At 36.3% G+C, this 26,899-nt stretch overlaps 1 protein-coding gene across 1 annotated transcript in view; it reads left to right on the top strand.

The window, feature by feature from the left end:
* Positions 1 to 26,899, top strand: part of BICC1 (BicC family RNA binding protein 1) — a gene marked incomplete at its 3' end in the record, with an annotated part of 109,145 nt that overhangs the window by 70,352 nt on the left and 11,894 nt on the right. The window contains exons 4-14 of the mRNA XM_080621588.1: positions 12,839 to 12,918; positions 14,098 to 14,256; positions 15,189 to 15,242; positions 16,107 to 16,301; positions 17,293 to 17,544; positions 20,849 to 20,980; positions 22,036 to 22,219; positions 24,219 to 24,377; positions 24,768 to 24,964; positions 25,249 to 25,390; positions 26,451 to 26,607. Of these exons, the coding sequence (XP_080477714.1) occupies positions 12,839 to 12,918; positions 14,098 to 14,256; positions 15,189 to 15,242; positions 16,107 to 16,301; positions 17,293 to 17,544; positions 20,849 to 20,980; positions 22,036 to 22,219; positions 24,219 to 24,377; positions 24,768 to 24,964; positions 25,249 to 25,390; positions 26,451 to 26,607 (1,711 nt within the window). The remainder of the gene's footprint in view (positions 1 to 12,838; positions 12,919 to 14,097; positions 14,257 to 15,188; positions 15,243 to 16,106; positions 16,302 to 17,292; positions 17,545 to 20,848; positions 20,981 to 22,035; positions 22,220 to 24,218; positions 24,378 to 24,767; positions 24,965 to 25,248; positions 25,391 to 26,450; positions 26,608 to 26,899) is intronic.

Below are 26,899 nucleotides of genomic sequence, written 5' to 3'. Positions count from 1 at the left end.
TTTTGGTTTCTCAGCCTCTCAGAGCAAATGCCACTGCCACCATTCTTTCTAAGGCCCAAGTTTTCCATACTTCACTGTGTTCTAGTCCAGTTTTGGTATGCTTTGGCGAGATTGCTGACATTTGCATATCTAGCAGTCTGAAATATCCAGTCTCTCTTTGTGAGTTGCTGCTCTCCTCAGGTTGAGAGATAAAGCAGGAAGAACTGTGTTCTTTGTTTATGATGTTTGACTTGTGAATATGTCAAGGAAAAGAATCTTTGTTGTTTTAATAGTTCCCCACATATTCACCTTAGGTACTCACTGCTAAACTTCATAATTAACCTAGAGACTACCTGTTGCAATATTTTAACTATTGCTTATCTTAACACAATTTGTAAATGGTAAATATCTTCTGTACCATGTCGCTAAGGCAACCAATACATAATTGACTTAAAGATTTAAAGCAAGTATCTTGCTGACATTGTGTTTACTGTTTGGAAAGCCAGATAAATTACAGTATGTATTGCAGTTGTTGTATTATGTGCTACATCTGATTTTAGTGATCTTTTCGCTGTAAATGAGCAACTGTCAGTGCATACTGTTTCTCATACTCTGAAGAAAAAGTCCCCAAACTTGTAATAGTGTACTTTAAAAATTGAAGAACTGTTGTCTTTAGATCACAAGTTCGTTTATTTCTTTTGTTTCTGGAGGAGCTGACTCAAGCATAGATGACTCCTCCCTGTTTTGCAATAAGTAAATGAACAGAAAAGACTGTCCCAGGCCAATCGAAACTTGGCCACAGGGGTTCATGTTAATTCTCTTCGATCTGAGCAGCTAGACACGCACAAATCCACAGCATCCTGTGTGTCAGCAGCTAGCAGCAAATGCTTCATTTACTGGAATTATTTGTACAAGCCTCCAGACTGCTACCATTTCAGAAACCAGGCAGATCAATTCTTTCCTTTTTGTGTGCAGTGTAGGTGACAACTGAGAAGGCTTTTAAAGGAAGTAACATTTGCTTGAGCCTTTTCTCTTGTTTGCAGTTAGTTTGTAGAGTCTTCTGTGCTTTGTGTGTGTGTGTGGGCCTAGAGCAATGAATGCCAGCCCTACACAAAAATGTAAAATCATTCATTTATATTGGCTCAGAGAAAGGTACAATATATCTGTGGTCACATTTGTGAATGATTTTAGGAAACAAATTGTAGGTAGCAAAGGAAGCCAGCAGATGAGCATGGTACTCTAAATTTACATAAGAGTGAAACTGTTCATTCCCGTAAGAAGAGTAGGAACAAAGGTTGGAGCTTTTGTGTTTTTGATTAGGGCTTGCCATGCTTTCTGTAAAGAACAGTGATTTACTTATACTCAGGCAGATAGTGAAGAGCCAAAATACAAAAGCAGCTGTAATATGAAGGGAATTAGAAAGGGGCTCAACATCCAGTTAGCGTGCTTGGCAGTAACTGTAGTAAAAACTGACATTTTGGGCCCTGGAATGTAATAAAATAAACTTTTATCATTGTAATTTAAATTACTTGTGAGTACAAATTTTTTCAGTGAAAATTGGAATTAGCTGATGTATTGCCTTTGGATTTTTAGAAGCTTTTATCTATTAGTAGACACCTTGCAATGTCCCCCATATTGTATTTACATGTAAACTGGAGACTGATGTAGTGTTCCACTCAGACTCCCATCCTTCTGTTTAAACTCAAGTTTGGGGCATACAAAAAAATGTTTTATCAGGATGAGTGCTGAAATTTGCATCGCACAGATGTTTAAGAGGCAATTAATTTTCCAGAGGTAAGTTTTGCTGTTGGTCTAGTACTGGAGAGAGACAGATGGAAAGAATTGATGTAGAGAAAATTAATCTGGAAACAGCTCAAGGATGACTTTTGTTTTGTTGTTTGTTTTTTTTTTTTCTTTAAAAGCCAATACTTGACATCTATCAGGTATTTTTTTAAGCATATCACAAATCAGTTTCCCTGCAGAGGAGCAGTATGGGCAGTGTTTTGTTCACTTGCTATGAACCCCTCCCTAAAAAGAAAAGCGGAAGCTTTAAGTAGGTTACTGGCCTTCAGGAGAGGAAGTTCATTTCCCAGGTAAGCTGCAAAGTACCTGTCACTCTGGAGAAAATCATTTAATAACTGTGATTAAGAATAAACTTTCAATGTAAAATATACAAGTGCTACAGTGCCATATGCTAACAGCCAAGCAATGTTTATTAAAATGTGTAATTCAGTATTCACATCAAAAATTCACATAAAAACCAAGATGCTGCATAAAAGCATCTTGAAGTTTTTAATCATCGTAAATAATTACCACTAGGTGAGTAATTCTTTTCTTTATTAGGTGCGTCACACATGGACTTAGAAGGAAGGTGAAATATCACTTCTTTTATTTGCCTATTAGCGTCCTGGAGACTACAGCTTGCACAGCAGTGATGCATGGAAAAAGCTATAACATTGCCATGCTGGCTTAAAAAAAAACCCAAAACAACCAACCATGCACTTTTGCTCTTACAAAGTATGAAAAGAAATAGTTTTGTTCAGTGAATGGCAGAAACTGGTTTATAATAATCATAACAATTTTAGAGTCAAATTTCATATGCTTATTTATCATAACATTAAAATATGTATTGATATTTCAAGCCCAAGATGTAGAAATGTTGTGTATGTGACAATGATCTAACTTTCTGTATCAGAAAATGGCTGCCTTCTAATAGCCTCAAAAAAGATTTAGATGTTTTTCTTCCTTAGTTTCTACCTATTGTAGGCAACGTTGTTTGTATGAGGTACATGGAAAGACAAAACAGGCAGTGAATGTGATTTGCTTCCACTTGAGTTCTCTTTCGTAAGAAACTAATAAGCCATTAACTTAGTGTTAGACTATGGACCATCAGACTAAAGTTTTACTGGATTGTCACTAGTATAAGAAAACCCCTGTATTGTGCCCTTATGAGTCTTTTGTTTGCATGCTCTGTGTACCAGCACTACACAGAGTAGCTGATGCAGATGTCATGCACTAGGTTTTATGAACAATAAGCTGATGAATTTTCTAAATACTCAGATCTTATTTTTATTAGAAGTAAGAAAAAGTAAGTACTTAAGAAAAATTAAGTAGTAAAAGTTAATGTGTGTTCTGTTAAGAGCTCTACACTCAGTCTTTAGCAATAGTTCACTATAATGCAAATAGTAAACCACCTAATGGGGCTTTTTATGCTCGATGTTTTCAATATTTGCCCAAAACCATTTATGTTTTCCGGTGGCAACTATTGCTGCTGCTGGGCTTCTGACCTCAGCAGGCACCAGTCTGTGTTTTGCCTTGGCTCACTAACCTCCTGTTTCAGCTTTTGAGCTACTTGTTGCTCTGCCTCCAATATTAGCTCCTTGAGACCTGCCTGTAATCTGTTCTTGCAGAGGCTGTTTGCTGATGGAGATCTCTTCTCTGGGATGGTCTGGTTCTCTGTGGGATGTTGCATCTTTTCCCTGTGTTCATTGCACTCAAGATCTTTACTTTGCATCTGATTATATGCTTAATGTTGTGTGTTTGTATCTCCTGTATTTGGGTTGGGGTGGGAAGCTTGAAAGTGCTCTCTGAAAGGCAGATAGACTCACAATGCGTGATCTGACTATGCCTTGCTATAATTTTAAATAAGAATAATTTTTATGTACTTCATGTACTGTTGCTACATGGTTAGCTCTCAAGAAAACAAATGCTTTTTCTATTATTGGACTTTCAGTTTTTCTCTTTAAAAAAATACCCACCAAATAACCACATTCACCATGTTCATCAAGAATACAGTTCAAATAAGAATCTCTGAAAACATAATAATCCATTTCGCTCTGTAAAAATGTGATACTAAAGCAGAGAATGTAATAGAGGTACTTGTAATCATAACCAAAATTACCAAATCTAGCTGTCTTTGGCTTTAGTCACCAGGTGTGATGTCCTATCAGAAACCAGTTATTTCTATCTTTCTGAGAACATTTCATTTCATACCAGTTCTCAAGAGGACAGTTTCGCCCTGTTCACTCAGGTGTACCTAGTACAGTAGTCTTTGCTAGAGACTAGCTGCATCCTCCTGTTCCAACTACAGAATGAATACTTTCCCATAGCTGTATAAAAATCAGCTCACATATTGGAATGCAGTCAGTTAGAGCAATCAGATTAAAATGTGCAGCAGTAATCGGGAAACGTGAAGGTGTGAAGTAAGTTGGTTTTGGATGTGGGAGAATTTGCAAAGAAGGTTCAGCCTGAGACATGAACCTTCTCTCATTTAGGCTCATGAGTCGGGTGTTGTGATGTTTCTTATTTAGCAAAACACAGCCGCAGTGATTTTTTTACAAATGTGTATGAAACTAAAATTACCTTGAGGCTTATGCATCAAAACTGTAATCTTGAATATGACTCTGTGTGTGGTGAAGATGGTATTATTATTTATAGGAATGTTGTGGGTTGTTTTAAGTCTTCTACTGAGTTGATCTTACAAGACTATAGCTTTTTTCTTCACTTTATTTCTTACTTTCTTTCCTAGACATTGTGGTTCTGTGTTTGTGCTTTGAGGTACAATGGTAACAGACATTTAAGTAATGAACTGTGAATTCATTGGTTCCATGCTGAACAAATAAGACATAACAGACTTTGAGTCCTGCTGAGAGATTGCCTTGCGTTGGGTGGTTGCTTAGGCTGAAGGCTGAAGAACAACTGCCCAAGAAGTAGCAGAATTGCAGCATTACATGTCTTTTAGTGTCTGAATGCACTTATATAATGTCCCTAATGACCTTTTTTAGAAAAACTGAAATTAGGAATTTAAGTTGATTATGGTGGTAAGAAACTGAAATTTTGTAACTAAAATGGAGTCTCTGACTACAATTAATTAATTCTTGTTTCTTCTTTTCAGGTTTTCTTCTTCTCCACCTTGGCCTTCCCCTTCTCCTTTCAAATCTGGTTATTTTTCCTGTTTAAGTTGCATATGTTCTGTTACTTCTTCCTCACCTTACCTCTTTGCTTATGACTTAAGAAGTCTTTTCAACTTCATTTCCTCTGTCACTGGGTCCAAAATGCAGTCATCAATAGCTTATTTCTCCAAAGCTAGTAAGTTGTACAGGTAATCTATTTTTCTAAAGCTTATCTGATGCTTCTGGCTAATTTTCACTTAATTCTGGGCATTCTGAACATTAATTTTCACTGCTCTGCTGGCATGTTTCAAGGCTACTGAGAGACCCAAATGTGGGATTCAGCTATGATTTGATGTACAAGTACACGTCATCTTATTTCTTTTCATTTGTGAGGCTACATGAAACAGATATTCCACTTTAAATAGCCATTTTACTACAAGTAGCCTGTTACAGTTTTTAGTTTTCTTTTGAACTATACTCAGATCTTTGAGAAACAAGATTTTTTGCTCTATCAGATGTTGAACAGCATTTCTTCAGTTTTGTGTGTGTAAGGTTGGTGTTCTACCCAGTCTCTGTTTTAAGAATATCTGTGTGTGTGTCTGTATATATGTATACACATACATTTTTATAAATGGTGCAAAGAAGTAAAGAGGAGATTGTAGGCTTCACTGTCCTGCAGTTGCTACAGTGCAGAATTGAAAAGCAATGCTTTGATGTGTCAGCGACATGGACAGTGGGATTGAGTGCACCCTCAAGAAGTTTGGTGATGACACCAACCTGTGTGGTGGGGTCGATGCAATGGGAAAAAATGATGTGACATTAATGACATTCAAGGTCAAGTGCCACTTCCTTCACATGGATTAGGGCAATCCCAAGCGCAGCTACAGGCTGGGCAGAGAAGGGGTGAGAGCAGTCCTGACGAGAAGGGCTTGAGTGTGGTGGTTGATGAGAAGCTCAACATGACCTGGCAGTATGCACTTGCAGCTCAGAAAGCCGACAGTACACTGGGTTGCATTGAAAGAAGTGTGACCAACAGGTCAAGGGAAGTGATTCTGCCCCTCTACTCCCGTGAGACCTCAAGTACTGCACACAGCTTTGGGACCCCCAACACAAGAGTTATGTGGACCTGTTGGAGTGAGTCCAGAGGAGGACCATGAAGATGATCAGGGGGCTGGAGCACCTCTGCTAAGAAGACAGACTGAGAGAGTTGGGCTTATTCAGCCTGGAGGGGTCAAGGCTCCAGGAAGGCCTTAGAGCAGCTTTCAGTGCCTAAAGGGGGCCCACAATAAAGCTGGAATGGGACTTTTTTCAAGGGCATGTAGTGGCAGGACAAACAGGAATAGCTTTAAACTGAAAGAGGGGAGATTTAGGTTAGACATTGGGAAGCTCTTCACTATGAGGATGGTGAGGCACTAGTACAGGTTGCCCAGAGAAACTGTGGCTCCATCCCTAGCAGTGTTCAAGGCCAGGTCGGATGGGGCTTGGATCAAGCTAGTCTAGTGGGAGATGTCCCTGCCCATGGCACAGGGTTTGGAACTAGATGGTCTTTAAGGTCATTTCCAGCCCAAACCTTTGTGATCCTATATTTACTGCTCCTCAGATGACTATGTAACAGCAGCAAAAATCTAAAAAGAGCAAAGGGTTACGTGTAAACTGCTTTCCCTGGTGCTGTGGCAGAAGCAGTGCAACAAATATCTACTCTTTCTCAGCCCTCCTTGTCATATTCTGAATAGAACAGAAATTCTTCTAGAAATGGTTTGAAGTTAGATGCTAGTGAAGTGGAAAGTTGAGCTAAAGTTCTGAGAAGACAGTCTTTCAAATATGTGTGCAGATATAGGCAGTGATTCTAGCTCTTCTCAAGGATGTTTTGTAATCAGCCGTTTGTCCACAACAAACAAATCCCCTAGAATGCCCAGAGCCTCAGGATATGTCTCCTCTGAGGACACCTTTAATTGCTTGCAGCCCATGTTGAGTTTTGTGATGCTTTGAGTAGGCTTTTGATCATGCCTATGTTAACTAGCTGAAATCTCATTCAGAGATGATGATGCTGCAGTCTAATTTAAATGACAAAACAACAACAACAAAAAAACCCCACATACCAAAACCACCACCTATGTTGCTGAATATGTCTGAGGATACACAAGGAGTCAGCAGTAGTAAATGGCCCACAGCATTCTGCTTTAGTACACAAGTAGCTTTTTTTTCTTGTGGTTTGGATACCAGGAGGTGAAGGAAGTACACTGAGCTGCATTGGACAGAAGGTGAGAAGTCCTTTAAACTGATAAGCCAACAGCAAGAAGTGTCCGAGTGACAAATCTCCTTTTTTATTCAGTTGAGTTACTTTGCATATTCCTTTAATCATGAGCATTCGTTGCATGCTTTTAGCTTTAATATTTCTTCTCCATGGGAATGAATTGAGTCTGTTTCAAGACTGTCTTGGCTATCATGAATCTAGTTTGGTCAATGAGTATCCACTCTAACAGCTGTACATGTAGTATTTCCTAATTTATTTTAAAATATTAAATTGATTCAATTCAGTTATCCATTTTTCCATATTAATAAGAAGTCCTTGACCTTTTTGATTAACTCACTTGTTTTATAGACCTATGTTTCATCTTGTGGTAGGATGAATGATGAACTCACATTTTAATTTTAGAACTTAGTGTGTTCTTTTGACTTTCTCTTTTTTTTTTTTTTTTTTTTTTTTTTTTTAACTTCTCGTAAAGTTTAGTGTGGTTTTGCTAGTAATTTTGGGGTATTTTCGTAGTTTGTCCTTAAAAATGTTAGGCCTGTTTGTGTCTTTATTTTAATTTGAGCTGTGCAAGTTCAGTAATACTCATGGGCTATTCAGATCCTAATCAGCTTCTTATTAAGAATGACTGTCATCTGCTCTAGTGTTGCCCAGTTGTCTAGCTATTTTTAGGATATTGTTATTTCTGTAACTTAAGTAAAGCCTGTTCATCCTGTAAACAAGCTAGATGCATAGCTGTGGTCTGAAGAGCTTGCCCAGATGTTAAATGTGATGTCTGAATTGCAGGAGAGGCCTACACAGTTAAATGGTTTAATTATTTTAAATACTTTTTGCCTGGCAAAAAATCAGTGTAGATGCATTTGCACTGGCACAAACATATCTTTGCTTGGAGGAGTTTTGGGTTTTTTTTACTGAAATTTTGCACACAATAGTAGCAAAAAAGTTGGAGGCTTGCTTGTATAGCTGTGGACAAAGACAGAGGAGGTGAAAACTCTGCCAAAGTGCAGAGTGAGGAATTTGAGGATATGAGCAATAAAAGATGACTTGAAGGCAGGAGTCTGCCAAATGAAGACTGTTGAGAAAAATTTCCATCAGTTTCTGTTGTGTAACTTGAGTTTTCTATTTTATGTAAATATTCCCTCATTCTTGAGAAGGGGGTGAGATCTGTTAAAATTAGTTTTATCTGTTCCATTCTTAGGGAAAACGATACTTCCCATCAATGTCATTAAAAGATAGGTTACTGTGCAATGGCATGGTTTTTATATTTTGCAAGACACTAATTATGTTGTTTCTTATGAATCAAAATATTTTCCAGTTTCTGATACTACACTTCTGTTTAAAGCACTAGAGCCTTATATGCTTTTAACACTCAGACCTCTTCTGAAGCCTTTGTTCTGTGTTTATACATAGTTTCTAAAGCTTTGGTGTCTTATTTCTTCATTCATGGTAGGCATCTGTGCTTTGCTGTAGCTCTAGTTTTATTTACAGTATATTTCCAGCTGTATTCAAAACCTTAAAAATAAAGGGGAGGGGGAGAGGAGAAAGGGTGGGCAGGGAAATGGGATTTTCTCCCCAACCGTCAGTAAAAATAGATACCAAACCCAGTGTTCCTTAGAGATGAAGTATGGCACAACATCTTGATGATCAGATACAGTTGTCACCTGGACAAAACTGGCATTGTTATGGCCTGAGTTGCAGCAAGAGCCATTTCTGTGGGAACTGGTTGATCTTGTTCAATGGGTGGTCTCATGCCAGTTAAGGCTATGTGCAGGTGCTGTGGTCTGTTCAGATACTGACTTGGAGGGTGACTTTATGCTTATCTGTACTGACAGTACTATACATACATATTACACCTGCTATACCTTTAAGTCTGACAATCCTTGTCATACTTTTAATAGTGCCATTTATCTTGTTTTGGACTTCACTGAGAATGCATTGCAACAGTTGCAGTCTATGGGTGCTTCAAATATATGTAGAGCTTTGTCCAACAAATATTTTTTTCTTAATACTAAGGCAAGGTGATATTTCTTGTTTCTAAATAAAAAAAAAAAAAAAGTATAGCTGTTAATCCATGGAAAAAATAGTTCCACCAGTAAAATAGGTGGCAGGGAGAAGTTTTATGTTCAGCCGCATCTAATCTAAATACAAGAGCAAACATAGATCACTTGTCATATGCAAGTACTGAACACCCTAAGTTTGTGGTTCCAAGAAGTAATAAATTGTCTGGAATAATTTTGAATGTATTTGGCTCCTTATTGGTGGCAACAGCTAAGTCAACTCTTTTCATTACTCCCATGTATTGATGCTCAAAGACCTTACATGTTTGTTTCATCCCTACTTGGGTAGGAATTCTAAAAACAAGTTTCAGATAGGAATTCAAAAATTCAGATAGGAATTCAAAAAAGGTTTCAGATAGTGCCCAGTTTCGGACTTTTCCACAAAATACTTTGGATTATAACCAGAAAGCTGAAACTGAAGGTAAATGCTGATTCCATTAGTAATAGATTTTCTGTATTTAACAGACAGTTGTTTGAGGTCAAATGCAGCCTGATCTGCATTGGGCTTGCAAGAAGCTTGGGAGAAACTTGCCTTTTATCTCCTGGTAAATGTGCTTGTGGCATAGTGTTTTAAAAACAGAAAGTCCTGTACTTTGAAAATAACTAAGCCAGGGAAAACAAAAAAAAACAAACAAAGAAAAAACAACAACAACAACAACAACACAAAAAAAAAACCCAACAAAAAACAAACAAACAAAAACCCAACCAAAAAACCCCCAAAACAGGCAGCTTCTCTAGCTCATTTTTCTTAATGATTGGTCCAATGAGAGAGTGTTTGGAGTTGTGATCAAAAAGAGAGTTTATATAGTGATAGGTGATTTGATAAGTGTATCTTACCAGACCTTCACTGGAAGACACTGTTGAAACTAAGAGTTATTTAATCTCAGGGAGGGAAAAAAAGGTAGAACAAGAGCCAGCGATCCTAAGTGTCAGAAAGCAGGCACATATCTGTGAGGCTGAAATGGAGGAACCATTAGAGCAGACAGTTCTCTGCTTTTCCATGCTTTCTAGAGGAAACTATGCAAGCAAAGTAATTGATTCCACAGAGAGGTATATTTAAGAAATTTAAAGGTCTGTAATGTACAGAAAATCAGGTTACACAATCTAATTGCCTCTATATATTTTTAACAAATTCCTAAAGTGATCTATTTTTTTTCAGTGTTTTAGTGTTATTTAGGTATTGTTGGTTTTCCTGCAGACCCTACATAATTTCAATGCACTTTCAACTCCTGCAAAGCCAGTTCAAAGAGTTCAAAATCTGTTAGCTGCAAGTAACTCTTCTCATGCAGAAGTTTGAGCAGATGTCATATCTAAATTTTGTTTCCTTGAAGAGTGAGCAAGTCTCAAAAGAAGAGTGCTTAACTTAAAAATGAGTTGCCTCATATCCAGTACCAACCACTGTGTCATTGAGAAGTTATCAAGTAAGGAGAGGGTACTTTAGACCAATTTTGAAAGATTTTGTAGTATATTTCAGAATTGTCACTGGCATCAGTGGATTCTTTTTTACTTAGTAGCTGCTGCTTTACTTTTGTTTTGAGCTTTTTTCCTCCAAAAAGAACAAAGAAAGGTTAAATGTAGAAATGCAGAGGGTTTTTTGCTGAAGCTGTCAGTGTCAGCAAAAAACAAATCCTACTGAGATGAGAAATAGACAAAATAAATATTCTAAAAAGTCTTTTCATCCATGGCTAAACAAATAGTATTATGGAATGGTAATTATCATCTTTGGTACTAAGAAGATGACAGGTTTGGTTTCAGATATTTTTCATACTTGTAACCAAACGTGTATTAAAATATAATGTTCACAAATATGTGAAAAATCAACCCCAAAGTGGTGGTTTTCCTGGTTGCTTCAAAAAAGAGCTTGGGGCATACATAGTGTGCTAGAATCTGCTTCTGGGAATTTCTGCCTGTGACATCCACTTCAAATATAATTCACAGCTTAAACGTATTAGAACCACATGGCTCACTGTCAACTTAAAAAAGCAAATAATTGCCCTTAAGACTATTTTGGTTTGGGATTGGGTTTTTGTTGTTGTTGTTGTTGATTTTGGGCTTTTTTTTTTTTTTTTTTTTACTTTGCTACATTGTGTAAAGGCTGAAGCAGCAGATTTTTGGAGCTTCTGTAGATTCAGTGTGCATACCATGCTTTTGCAACTACAGTTGTTCAGTTTTTTAAAATGAAATATATGTTTCTCAGAACTCAAAATGCTGCACTTTTCTTGACTTTTATGAAACTTGGCAGAGAATCCTGTGTTCCTTCAGTGTTTCTGTATCTTCAGCCTAATGTGCTCAGAACTTCCCAGTGGTAAAGACTAGAGATTTTTTTTTTTTTCTTGTTGGAACAAAAAGAATATTCAGACATGGCTTAAACAGTTTCAATTTTCAATTGAGTACAACAGGCTTGCAATCTAAAGCTGTCTTTTTTGGCATTTCTTTAGTAGTTAAGTGATTTTTCAATCATTGAGATGATGGGAAAGGCAGATACATTGCGTTGCAGCTATTGAGAGTATATTTATTTTCACATACCCTGACATGTATGTATCTGCCTAGCATAATGAATTAAATGAATTCATTAGCTAGAATAGGTTTTAGAATTTTATGGAGGTTTTTGAGAGCTGTTTATCCCACCACAGGAGCAGAAGCACTGTTACAATGAAAAAGGGCAGAGGACTCAAGAACTGGAGAAAGAAATTGGCATTACCTGCAAAATCATACCCTTGATTCTAATACTCAAATACTTTTTTGCTGGCTTTAATTGAATCTATATCTAATGTTTTGACAGTAATTTTGTATTGTGGTGCTTTATGCTTCTGGACACCAGATGGTGCTGCTAAACTATCTCATGTGTAATTTTCACACTTTTTGAGTAACTGATGCTTAATCTAATTCCAGAGTCAGTTCTGTACTATCCAACCAGGGCTATGTTCCAGGATGCAGAACTGTACCTGATAGCTCAGCACACTACCACGTACTGTTTAAGGACAGTGGTCTGAAAATTACAATGTAAACTGAAATATGTTGTAGAATCAATATTTTGGATCTGGCTGTGCAAAAACTGCTATCAGCCGGTGTTCCTCCTGGTATATAGCTTAGTAGCAAATCTTAATTTATGAACTTGACAGTTCAGAAATTTCATTTATTAAAGTGTCATTTAAATTTGATTTAGTAACTTCAGTCAGAAGACTTCTAGTGGAGCCACCTTTGTTGCGAGGTTAAAATTGCAAAGTTCCAGAGGCTAAATATAATGAAATGATGATGAGGGTGGATTTGAGTTTGCATTTTTTTCGTAGAAATTGTTCTTGTTAATCTTGAGTGAGGCCATCAAAAAGCTTTCAGTTGTCTTCTGTTAATATTTGTTTGAAAGACATGATGGCTTAGGTACATAATTTCATTGCAGAGAGCATTTATAATACTGTGATGTACATTTAGCATTTGATTTCTTTTTATTTTAAGTTGGTTATCATGTTTGATAAACTGTGCCGCCAATCTTTGGGATTCAGCACCAAATGTATTGCTCCCTCCCTTCAGCCCCACGATTAGGATTACCAGATGAGTTTATCACTGAGCTATAAATAATGCATTCAAAGTTATTTAAGCAATTAGGAAGATTTTTAGATATTTTTCTTTATTTTCCCTACATGTCTGTCTGTCTTTTATAGATCCTCATATTAAAGTCTCTGGAAAAAAGGAAAATGTTAAAGAAGCAAAAGAGAAAATCATGTCTGTCTTGGACACAAAAGTAAGAAAGAACTTCTTTAGAATGACACCGTATCCTCCCATTTTGTAATGACATTGACCTCTTTAAATGGGCTCATTTAAACAGAAGTTACTTATGGATGTTATGAAACTAAGTCTCCAGTATGTTCTTCCTGGATGTTGATATTTGATGTATACACACATATTTAAACATGCTGCAACAGAATACTTGCTTAATGCATTTTTTCCAGGTCTGAGCTATATAGAAATAATATTTCCAGCCATATGACTAAAAGCATGCACAGTTTCATCATTGGATTGGGATTTTTACTTCAGAATCTGAAATACAGTTTCATTGCGAACAGTAGATAATGCAGCGACTTCAGCAAACCTAAAATTTCATTTCTGTTTGAAGTTCAATTTCAGGCGCATTTATGCAGTTCTAACTGTTACTGCATTTTTATCCTCTGAAACATTAGGACCAGAATTTCTAAAATATTTAGATTTTGTTCAGGGGTTTCATATGTTCATCAGATTTTCATCAAATAGCAAGACTTTTGGGGCAGTGTGTATGGCTTCTGCATAGTTGTATGCCAACTTTTTGTTTCTCTGAACAGATTGCCAAAAGGAACTCTTCAGTGATAAGCACCATTTTTTTTTTTTTTTTTTAACAGCTGTTAACAACGTTTTTATGGACTGTTAACAACACGGTTTCTAATAACAGCTGTTGGCAGTGTTTGTGTATTTTAAAAACTGATGTACCAGTAAAATCTGGTATGTTTGTTAAAGGAGAAAACCCTGTTATTTTAGGTCCTATGGCTTTGATTTGCCAGTCTGCATCATATGATCCTGTGATAGATCAGATGCAGGTGTGTGACTGCAATTGAAAGAACATAGAATTAAAAAAAATTAGAACGGATTGCCAAAGGACATGTAAACCTCAGTTGATAAAAGCGAGTATATGTTTTAAAAGCCTTAGACATTTTTTTTGAAGATATATTTTGGGGTATATATTTTTGTTATTTTCTCACTGGAAAGAAAATGTGAATGGTTTAGCATCTGACTAAGATCTATATTAAGAATATCTTACTTGAGTAGAAGCTAAGCCATAGCAAAAAATACCTTGGAAATACAATTTTGAATGTCATCCTTGAAGTTACATTACTCTAAAATACTCAGGTTCTGCTGCGAACAAATCTAATCATGGGTACTTGATTTCCAGAGCAATCGGGTAACCTTGAAGATGGATGTTTCGCATACAGAACATTCTCATGTGATAGGTAAAGGTGGCAATAATATTAAAAAGGTGATGGAGGAAACAGGATGCCATATCCATTTTCCAGACTCAAATAGGAATAATCAAGCAGAGAAAAGCAACCAAGTAAGTATTGTTTACTATTTAACTCATTTTTACTGTAATTTCTGAAAGTATAAAAAAAAAAATCTCTAAGTACTACTGCTTTCGTCAATTTGGGCTTTTTGGCAGGGAAATAGATTTTTGGTGTTTACACTCTGTGGAAAGCACGGGACTTCCAAAGTGAGCAAATCTTTGAAAACAGATGGAAACAATTTGTGAAGGCTCATGAATCATTTTAATTTTTTGAAATTAACTTTATGTTGAGCATATGGAAGTCAACAACTTAGTGCAAATGGTAGAGAAGTGGTATGAAAATCACTGGTTTTGCAAATGTTTTGCCTGTTCAACACCTGACTTATTTAGAATATTGATTATTTTGGTGCTTTTGCTTTATGATGTAACTTAGTTGAAAAACTGATCTTGGCGGATAGCCAGCAAAATTGGATGCCCTATTATAAGAGTTCAACTTTCTTAGAATAAGCCATTGCACCAGGATTTTACATTTTTTTGTAATGCTGATACTACTGGAATATTCAAATCTTTCATCACTGTATTTGGAATTTCCTCTTGTGCATCTGAGTGTGTGCTGAGCAAAAGGCAGCAATTTCAAAACATTCAAGAAAACCTACTGTTGTTGAATATTAGCACTGAGCACATGTATACACAGTAGTAATTCTTGATTTGATCCAAACTACTGTTTTGTTTGCTGTATTTTTTTTCTAGTTATTTAAGCCTATGTAACCTAATATGCTATAATATTAATTGATTACTTTTTAAACTGATTTTGGTTTTCAGCTACTGTTTAGAGAACACTTAAGACGTCACTGGATGTAAAATAAGTGCTGGTTTTTTTTAATCTTATTTTTATTTTTTAAGAGAACACAGATACCTGAATAACATTTCCAGTGCCTCATTTGAAAATGTGATGCTATATTTCTATATTCTTGCTCTTCCAGGTGTCTATTGCAGGACAGCCAGCTGGAGTGGAGTCCGCAAGAGTTAGAATTCGGGTAATAGTCTATTTCTGTATAGTGTTTCCTTGAAAACACCTGAAAGGGGAAAAAAATATAGTTTTGAGAAACCTATGGTTTTGTGGCTCTGTCTTATGACAGCAGTAATAGGGTAACATGCAAGTATCTGTATGAGTAATATGTAAAGGGCATTATAAAAGCAGTGATTTGCATACTGGCCAAACGTAACTAGCCCAAGGTGGACCTTGAACATGAAGTCTACAGTATAAACAAGATATAATAAAGCATCCCACACAGTGTTTAAAATTGCATTTTAATTTAGCCTCCACAGATGGCCTGTAGACACTCAGGCATTCTGTGTGGATTTATGACTTGAAAAAGGCAGTTACTGTCTTTTAAATTTAACTATTTTTATGTATAATTTGTGTAAATAATTTGGTAGAATTTAGTTCCATTTTCTACTTGTAGCACTTTTTTTATCTTTATCTTCTAGTTTTGACATGTATGTGTATTCTGCCATGGATAATTATAAAGCTAATCATTAAAACTTGCAGTTGTTGTAGTCAGGTATGTCACTTGCAAAACCCTGGTCTTGACAGGTATTAAAGCCAATGTGATGTTTATGTAGCTTTGTGGTTGACTTCAGGATGGGCGAAGGGGAACACAAGAAGCCAACCTGTGCAGGAGAACAGCCTGTACAAGCCAAAAAACTCTTTTCCCTGTAAGAATTGGTGCCTTTTTCCAACTCAATACATGATAATATTTTTATCAATGAACCCTGAACAGAAGATGTGTTATGTCAGAGTAATCATCACTTACTGATACATTATAATTCAGTAATAAAATTGTTGTAGTTTTAGTGAGTATGACCTGGTTTTCAATGTTTGCTCATCGTTGTTGTAGGAGCTTCTTCCATTGGTACTCATGTTTGAATTGCCTATTGCTGGAATTCTCCAACCAATCCCAGATCCTAATTCTCCCACAATTCAGCATATATGTCAGACGTATAATATTTCAGTTTCCTTTAAACAACGCTCTCGAATGTATGGTGCTACCGTCATTGTCAGAGGGTCACAGAACAACACTAGTGCTGTGAAGGTAATGTGTCGTCTTAAGTAGGTTTCTGCATGTCATAAACAGCTCCATAGTTTAGATACTTAGAAACTATATTGATGTTATATCCTGCCTCATCAGTACATGTTATTGTATGGTCACTTTGGAAGCCTGAGGGTTTGGGGTTTGGGTTTTTTGGGTTTTTTAAATAACTGCTGTAGGTTATTTATGCATCTAAAAATGCATAGAAAATAGTTTTAAGTTTAGGATTTAGCATTATTTGTGCTAAGCCTTCAGTCTGTTTTTCATCTCCTGCACACCTGTTCAGGTTGTACAAAATTGACTCAAAAGATCTGGATCTTACCCATCTTTTAATAAAAAAAAAATAAAAAACCAAACAAAAATGGCAACAAAAATAAACTACCACAAAACAAGCCCACCCACACCATGAATTCCTCATGCTTTGATCTTCTCAATGTGCACTCACGTATATAACCTTGAAAATTGCCCTAACATTCAATAAAACTTGTCTTGTGAAACCAGGATTGGGAGATACAAATTTGACAGTTGAGGAAAGGAACTGCCATGAGCCTATTTACCTTAATAAAATAAGGTATTTTCTTTGTTAAGAACTGGCAGTGTAACAGATTGATACAGTCTTGGATGGGTGTATCTCAAGCCAGTAAGAACATCTTGGACAAAAATTAAAAGACACATTTTGCAAGTATATCTACCCAAATCTCAGTCTCCTTTCTTATTGCAGTATGTGGGCACAGAAGGTCTATTGGGGTCAAACCATTTGACATTGTCTTATTGCTTACAGTAGTAATTAAATGCTGCATTTGGTCACGAAATAGGAATAGCAGGTAGAGTTTAGTCCATCTGTTACCTTTACCAAATCAATTAGATTTTTAAACAAAATAGTTTTATTTGTCTTGAATGTGGAATGTAGGAGAAATGTGGAAACATTCTGTAATGTTGGTTTGTATGCCTGTAACCGTTGTTTCACCACTTTCTTGCATTTCCCCTTCCACAGGAAGGAACAGCCATGCTTTTAGAACACCTAGCTGGGAGTCTGGCCTCTGCGATCCCTGTGAGCACACAACTTGACATTGCAGCACAGCATCATCTCTTTATGATGGGTCGAAATGGCAGTAACATCAAACATATCATGCAGAGGACTGGTGCTCAGATCCACTTCCCTGACCCTAGTAACCCACAGAAGAAATCTACTGTCTACCTCCAGGGCACAATTGAATCTGTGTGTCTTGCTAGGCAATATCTTATGGTAAATGCTTTCAGTGAAACTTGCTTGAAAAAATGCCACATTATAGCAAATGTGCTCATTCTGCACTTATTTATGGGTCAAATGTAAGTTAGATGCTTAGAGAGGAAGCATCACTACTCACATTGCAAAAAGCTGATTCAGCAGAGTGCTCTATTTTTGTTAGTGACTTGTGAATATTTTTAGCTAGCTAAAATATTTCTAATCTCTGGTGTCATGACTTGAAAGTGACTTTGGTAAAATAAATACAACATAAGTAATTCACATCTACAATAACAATATGTCTCTGAGTGAAAGGCAGATTTTTAGAGGGTTTTGTTGTTGGGTAGTGGGTTGTTTACTTTGCTTTGCCAATATGCCTTTCCATGTTTGTCAGATAAGTAGGTTTCTTTTGGGAGGAAGTAGCAGGAATTTCTTAGTTCTTATGTAGGTGAGTTTTCAAGGAAACTGGGGAATCATAGTAAATAATTACTCATTCTGTAGTCTTAAATTCTTACTAGTACCATAGTCTCAGTATTACAAGACCTGTTATAAAAATAGCTCTGGTGATAAATGTTATTAGTACAGATTTTTCTTCTATTGGTCATTAGGCTTCACAGGAGTCTTTAGGCATTGTTGTAGTACTAATGTTTGTACATGGATTTTTATATATATGGATATTTACAAATAACACATGAGCGGATTGGACTCAAATCTAATTCAAAGCTGGTATCAGGATAAACCACAATACCCTTAAAATCCAGAAGTCCGTATCTCTTACATTGCGCTGTGCCGTGCTTAGACTGGAAAACAAAGGCATAGTGTTTATACAGTTATATTCATTATTATTATTTTCTCGAATACTATTGTCTGAAAATGGTAAGAGAGGTCCTTACTCTATGCATTTCCTTGGTGAGGTTTAAATAGCATTTTTCTGGAGGGTCATGAAGTAGAAGGAAATGCAAACAAGCTATCATATGAACATCTAAGTACACCTTTACTCTAGAAGCTTAGAATTATACAAGGGCTGGGTTTTTTTAATGTTGAAGCTTGATTTAATCCCAAACACATCAGTACAACTTAGTATCCCACATCCACTTAGTATCACATCCACTGTATCACCTTTAAGAAACTATATTGACCAGGAGACTGTCTGTTTCAACTTACAGACTTTACATGTCTTGAAGCTGTTTCCAGCTTTGTTTGTAAAACAAGTATTAAAAGCAAATTTTGCAAAGAGGGAATATATATTTTTAAATCATAAAAATTTGAAAACCTGAGGGAAGAAGTGACTGATAAGAACTTACTTTAAATTTCCAACTTAGTAAAAAAGCAGTATTTTTCAGCTTCAGATAAAGAAAAGATATGCCACTCATGCCAATACCTACATGCTGCAGGCATTGTCAGCTGGTTTTTAAGTTAATTTCACTTTTTAATTCTTGGGCATTGTTCAGGGGAATGAGATTTTTTTTGTGTTCTGGAGTGATTTACTGCAAGGTGGGACTCTATATACTGCCCTTCTTGCCATGGTCACCATTGTTATTGCTTTCTGCCAACTATTCTGATGCAGTCAGAATAATAGCTGATGCTGTTTCACAGCTAGGTAACACAAGTGTTCTATGAAACTGGAGAGGGGTTTTAAAAATGGTGATTTCATCTCTGCAAAGCTCTTAGAAATAGCCATCTAGAAGCATCTGAACATCCATACCAAGGAAAGAAATAATGTTTTTTCTGAACTTCTAAATTGTTGTGATTGTAATTCTCATAAAAGGCTAAATCTGAGCCAGAGTTTACAATGTTAACAGAGAATACAATGCAGTGCATAGATACCTTACAGTAGGACAAGTGATGTTTTAGTGCTGTCTTCAAAAGTTGCTTAGCAGTATGTCTAAATGGAAACTTTTAATATTAACCAGTAACTAATTTCCCTGAGTAAGGTATGAATTCTATGATGTATGAACTGTGAATAGCCCTTATGGCTGATCATCATTGCAAGTCTCTGCTTCTAATCATCAGAATATTGCTTGCAGGAGTATATTCAATGTTGTGATTAAGGCGATACTCGTAGCAGTGATGAGAGCAAGTTGTAAAAGAAAGAAAGACTACATAGTGATTTAAAATTAAATACTTATTTAAGCAATAGGGGTTTGGAGTCATGTTGAAAATGTTCTTGTTCTATATCTAATGTTCTTGTTCTATATCTAAGGCCAGGTTGGATGAGGCTTTGGGCAACCTGGTCTAGTGTCCCTGCCATATCAGGGGTTTGGAACCAGATGATCTTTCAGGTCCCTTCCAAACCAAACCATTCTATGATTCTGTGGAGGTGCCTTGCTCTGATTTTCCTTAATTTAAAATTATATTTAAATTTGGGAAGTTCTGTGTAGCTGGAGGTGGTACTGTTGAGAAGTCCTATTTAAATATAAAATAATAGTGAACTAGTGATCTGAAGAATAAATACTTCCATTTGTTGCTTTTTATTCTTAAGCAAAAGCAGGCAACTGATTAAACAAGACCACTTTCATGAATGTATCTTACTGTGGTTTTTTTTCCCATAATACGTACAATACTGTTTACTTCATTGTGAATCTAAAATCACAAAAAGTAGGATTTATTATTCGCTGACTGTACCCTCTATTTTTGTTGTTTTACTAGAAGTAGCAACTTACTAATTTCTTGATATCCTGTGACCATTGAGTTTTAGTTTTTTCTTGGGTTGGGGCTTTTTTTTAGGGACTCTTTTGTATTACTTTTAGTTTCAATATTTCAAGCATTTCAGAGATGTCATCCATATCACTGGAAAATACTTATCTAGCTGATCTAGGACTGGGGAAGAGAAAGGTAGAAGACTTGAGCAATGGTGACTTACAGAGACATTTTCTCATAAGTGTGTTTCCTTATCTCAGCCATAGTTTAAAGTGAGCCATTGGAGTATATGAGAGTCCTGCGTCAATTCCTGACACTGTTTTGTTCAGATTTAATAGACAATAGTGGTTTCTGAATTTGAACCGTGTGGACTCTCTGAGTCTGTATAAATAGCTAATGCAGAGTGCATATAGACTGATTGGAATGTCAAATGTTCAACAAATCATTTTGCCCTTATACCGTCAAACCATGTGTTCAGAATCCTAGGGTAGAAATATACACCTGTGTTCTTGCATACAAGGAAATGGCTGTACTTAAAATTTCATCTTTGATATTTTTTCAGAACTTACAGTATTATGATGTATTGTGTTATAACCTGTTTCACCTTACTGCTAGCATTTTCATGGGAAATGGGCAGATTACAAGTTTTATGATTTTTTTTTTTTTTTTTTGGGTACCTTTTCAGGGTTGCCTTCCACTTGTGCTCATGTTTGATATGAAGGAAGAAATTGAAGTAGAGCCACAGTTTATAACACAGCTAATGGAGCAGTTAGACGTCTTCATAAGCATTAAGCCAAAGCCAAAGCAACCAAGCAAGGTTGGTGAAAAGCTAATATATTCTTTTTAGGCTTTCATGTCAACTTTTCAGAGCTGGTGAGTTTGACACGTGTGATCCTCCTCCCTACTTTAATGGATCATAAATTTGGAAAAGGTATATATTTTCTGCTTGAAAGGTCAGTTTAAATGCTACAACAGCTCTCCTTAATGGCAATTTGACTTTCATTATATATCTGACAATACAGATATTAGCTGTTATATAGAATATACTGATAAAAGAAAGAAATCATGAGGGTATAAACTGTATCTGATTAGAACTACTTTTGATTTCTTTGTAAAGAAATTAGTCTTAAATTGCAGCTTGCCATGTAACTGCACTGTTCTTTAGCAGTCAGAATTAAACACACAAAAAAACAAAGCCCCGAAAAACCCAAAACAGAAGAAAAACCCTAAATAATGTGACTGAGAAGCCTGACTCTGTTCTATGCAAGATGTTGAAAAGAACCATGTAATGGTTTTATGTAATGCTGTAACAGACAAAGTTCAAAATACTAAATGAGTATTCCATTCTGTCAATAAGTAAGCTTCTGTGTGTAAGGATATATGAAATCGATACAAAGAAACATTGTGTAGAGAACGTATAAGAAGGAAATAATGGTTTTTCTAATTTAATTTTGCGAGCGTTTTTTCTGATAGCTATGAATTTCGTAGCTGAATTTAATATGAACAGCTTTTTGCCCACTTTGAGGTATAGACTTCAGATAAAAGAGAAGATAAGATTTTAAATGATGATTCACTTCTCTAGATCTTGGTGCATTTACAATTTAGTATATCAGATAGCACCAAGGTGCAGTAATTACTTTTCTTACACAGAAAGGTCTTTCATCATTCTCAGTAAGGTGCATACAAAATCCTTAAACCAACTATCAAAGCCAGCTAATGGACATTATCTCATGCTGTCTCATATTACCAATAGCTATGAAGGGAGTATGAAGGAGAGTTTTGTGTTGCAGATCCATGTCATATAGTTGTTACTCATTGGTTTTAATTTTTTGTTGTTTTGTTGTTTTTGATTTTTTTTTTCTTTCCCTACAGTCTGTGATTGTAAAAAGTGTTGAACGAAATGCCTTAAATATGTACGAGGCACGGAAATGTCTCCTGGGACTTGAAAGTAGTGGAGTCACCATAGCATCAAATCCCTCTGTCTCATGCCCTGTTGGTCTGTCTTGTCCTGGCTTGGATATCTTGTCCTCAGCAGGACTAGGACTCACTGGGCTTGGTATGCATTATAGTCTCTCTCTATATATATATCTGTTTATTTTTTTTTAATCTTGTTTGAAACTCAGTTCGGTTGTACTAGAAAAAAGGACCAGATGTGTGTTTTGCATAAGGAATTGTGTTAAAGTATTGGAGAATTCCAAAAGCATCTGGTCTTTCAAGGGCTTGTTGCTGTAAAACTTCCTCCAAGACTTTTGTCATCAGGTGTGTGACTCATCTCTGGAAAATCCTATAAAAGCTTGTGAAGAGCTCAGCTAAAAGTGAGGGGGAGAGGAAAGTACAGGTGGAGTAGGATTTTGCTTTTACAACTTTGGGAAGCATCATTTTCAAATTAAATATATGTCTTCATTAACATTGTGATGTCTCAGACTGTCCTGAATTTGGGTAGGTACTTAAGCCTGTCAACAGTACTATGAAAGTTAACATGGCTAGTGGACATTTCAGTTCTGGCAGTATCTTGCTGTAACTGCGACATGCGCATGCCAGTAGTATAGACCTTACTTACCAGTATGAAATTTAGGACAGAAATGTGTAAGCTTTCTATCTTAATGTAATTTTATAGAAGAAATGTATAGTCCAGACTTGGAATTAGACTTTCAATTTCAAGCTCTGGAAGTACCCTATTGCCAAAAATGTATAGAGAACCAAGCAGTCCCAGAAGAGCTCAGTCACAAATCTTGACACTGGTTCTCCATGTAACTCAGAATTCTCATGTAACCACTGTGCTCCTTTATGACCTGCCATCCAGGAGTGCTGTGTAATTCCATGTCACATGCTTTCTTGGGAGTCAAACGGAGCAAGTGTTTGTGCCATTTGACTGTGGTTTTTAATGCTGCTTTTGTGAATGTTCTTGTCATGCCTGCACTTTGGAGTTGTTTTCTTAACCTCTTCAAAGTATGGGTGCTGAACTGCCTTATGAATGCTCCCACATGAAGAGCTGGTTTGAGGAAGTGCTTTGGGAATAAGCAATGCATTTGAGGGATGATTTGCAGTAATTTTGAAGATGCAAAAAGGAATTTAATAGTCCTTAGTATGGAAGTACTGTTTCATTTGTATGAGCTTTTGTCATGGTTTAAGCCCAGGCTGTAAATTAGAACCGCACAGTCTACTTCCCCTCACCCTTTCTTGCCTCCGCTCCTGGAGGGATGGGAAGGAGAATCGAAAGAATGCAACGCCCAGGGGTTGAGATAAGAACAGTTTAATAACTAAAGTATAATACAAATCACTACTGCTACCACCAATAATAATGATAAAGGAAATAATAAGGGAAGAGAATACAACACCTCACCGACCGGTACCTTGCCCCCACCCAGCAGTGTGCCTGCCCTTCTGGGTAACTCTCCAGTTACAATCCTGGGCATGACGTGCTGTGGTATGGAATATCTCTTTGGCTAGTTTGGGTCAGGTGCCCTGTCTCTGCTTCCTCCCAGCTTCTCCTCCTCCCTGGCAGAGCATGAGACTCACAAAGTCCTTGGTCAGACCAAACATCAATGTTATCAGCTCTGCTCCCAGGCTGAAAGTCAAAAACACAGCACTGCACCAGCTACTAAGAAGGAGAAAAAATGACTGCTACTGCTGAACTCAGGACAGCTTCTGAGAAAAAGATCGTTGTCTGAAATAAAAGTAAGGTTCTGTAGTGCAGTTGCTTTCTTTTCTCTGATGCTTCTTCTGAAATAAATTGAGAGAAGTAATTGAGGGGATACAAAAAGATGGTGAAGCTGAGAAGCAGCTGGTGCAGGCTCTGTTATGACAATATTTAGAGTACAGTAGAAGGACATAAAAGATGTTCCAGTTCTCCTTGGATATGTAATTCCTAGTTTAAGAATAAGCATTCTTAATGTGCTTTGTGCACCAAGTTAACAGCAGGTTTAATGTTAAAATTTGTTTGTAAAATACATGCTGGTGCAATTTAGTGGGGTTTTGTTTGGTTTTAATTGGTACTTTTGTGAAATATGTTCTTTAAGTTTCAGCTAAACTTTGATTTGCACAATTTTTTGCAGGACTTCTAGGTCCAACAGCCCTGTCAGTCAACACATCAACTGCTCCGAACTCCCTGTTGAATGCCCTTAATAGCTCTGTGAGTCCCTTGCAAAGTCCAAGTTCAGGCACACCTAGTCCAACATTATGGGCAACATCTCTTGCTAACACAAGTACCACAGGTTAGTAGATGTTAAATGTGAATTAAAGGAACTGGTCAACACTAAGTCATTAGAATGACAATTGAAAAGTTTGGTATCGTTCATTCTTTAGAACAATAATAATTCCAAAATTTATCTTAAAACAGATGAATAAATATTTATATTTAAGTTATAACTTAATATAAACTTACAACATGCTGTCACATGCAATGCTTTCATCTTATATAATATAGAAAACTGTTAACCCTACAAAGTAATGGTTAGATAAAGCACTATGGTTTCAGCAGTTCTAATGGAAACTTTAGTGTTGTATCAAGGCTACATAAAGATAGAGATTTTATATAAAGTACTATAATGCCTGAGAAAGTTAAATGAGAAACTTAATCAGTACATGATCAAATTTTGTTACAGGTTTTTCTGCTGTTCCACACCTAATGATACCATCCACTGCCCAAGCAACCTTAACAAGTATTCTGTTGTCTGGAGTACCTAATTATAGTCAAAATACTCCATCTCCACCGCCAGGCTTGACTCCTGTTGAAGTCCATGTTAATGGCATGCAATCAGAGAGTAAAAAAGGCTCACCTTCTTTAAATGGTCATGTGAAGGTAAGTGGTATTATCTCTGGAGAACCAGATTTGTTAGTACTCTACTAAAAAAATCTCAGAGAAAACCAGCTATATTAGCAGATTCTTAAACCTGCTAAGTTTAGAAATAAACAGTTATGTTGTCAAAATAGGACTTAAAGATGGACAAATTGGACATTCAAACATATTGTTCTCCTCTGTTGGGAATGAATTTCTTCTTTTCCTGCTCAGATAGAAAAGGGAAATTCTTTCAATATTTTCTTAAGCAAAATAATCACATTAGTAATTTTTGACAATCATTTCAGACCTCAAATATCAAGTATGCTGCACTGTCTGCCACATCGCTAGGAGAGAATGTGTTGAGCACAAACCACAGTGATCCAGTAAGACAAAAAAGTACTCATGGTGCCTCAGAACAAGTAGCGTCCAAGTCAAATAGTGCAGAAGGTAAGATTTTGACATTTTATTCTTTATGTTTGTGGAGTCTGTGTAGAGTTCATGAAACAAATGTAAATATATTGCTTGTACATTCGTTTTGCAGCCATGTTGTAGGAAAATATCACTGGATCTACCAGATTTGTTGTCAAAGAAGTAAACAGAAGTTGTAGTAGCTTAGCTGTACTGTTAATATAAACACCTTAAATAAATGTAACTGCACCTGTAGCATTTGTTTGTTGGGTTGTTTTTTTTTTTTTTTGTAATTCCCTAAAAGCAGAGAGAGAACTTTAATATGTTTTACAGCAGCTTAACTTCATTGTTTAAAACAGTCTTTACTGATTCAAACAATGTTGTAACTATTTTTTATTTTTTTTTTAATGAAAGTAAAGAATGCCTTTGAAAAGGTTGTGCAAAAAATTGTGTAGATCAAACTTGGATGATGTTGGCAGATGGAATGTATTTGCATGTTTTATAACAGCATTTAAGTTATGTTGCATTTTAGAAGCTAAAGGAACTAACAAATTGTCTCTGTCATTCTTGGAGGGAGGGAAAGCGAGGGTCCCCTTCAAACCTGATCAAAGGTCTTGTTGCCTTCAAATTCTGTTCAACAAGGAGAAGCTCTTTTATTAAGGATTGTGGTCATTTGAAATGCTGATTTGAATAAAAAGCATATTTCCCAATTAAGGTGACAAATATTTTTTAAAAACATACTGAATAGATATTTGAATATTAATTGGGGAGCTTTTATTCCATCAAAAGTTATCTGAGCACGTGGCACAGTTTATTAAAACTAGATATAAAATCAAACTTGTTCAAAATACTTAGTCACTTCTGATTGTCAGTCTTCAGAAAAGGAAAATACTTAGTGTGTCTGCTATGTTTATGAACACTAACACATTTTTTATGCATTTGAACTTACATTTCTAATGACTTAACCTTGACCAAGTTGTTATGCCAAATGACCACAATAATTCTATAAGGAGAAAGAGCACGTTTTGTTCTTTAGTTGTCATTCTTTCAGCAAGTTCACTAGGTTTTTGTTTAACTGTTCTCTTTATTGGTCTTGTAGGTTGCAATGATGCTTTTGTAGAAGTGGGCATGCCAAGAAGTCCATCTCATTCAGCAAATACCAGTGATCTGAAGCAGATGATGAGCTCTTCCAAACAGGCCTGTGCTAAGAGACAAACAGTTGAATTACTGCAAGGCACCAAAAACTCTCACTTACAGTAAGTTAAATGTACAAATAAGAGACCTTTTGCCATGGAAATATACTCAACACTGTTTTGTAGGTAGAAGGGCTGGTTCAGACATAAGATAAAGAACTGATTTAAATTGGGCTTGATTCTTAATCATATTAGGCATCAATATGCTTCCTCCAGTTTGTCTGATAATTGCAAATTTTGAATGCTTTTTGTGTATTTTTCTTCGATTTAAAAAAAATAAATGCCTTTCCTCTTCCATGAAAGAGTAGAGATGTTTTTTCAGATGCACTTTCATTACCTATTTCTAAAGGATACA

Source organism: Psittacula echo (assembly GCF_963264785.1).
Source record: "Psittacula echo genome assembly, chromosome: 6".
NCBI lineage: Eukaryota > Metazoa > Chordata > Aves > Psittaciformes > Psittacidae > Psittacula > Psittacula echo.
Note: the sequence above shows the minus strand (reverse complement) of the source record. Positions and strands in the feature narration are given on the sequence as shown.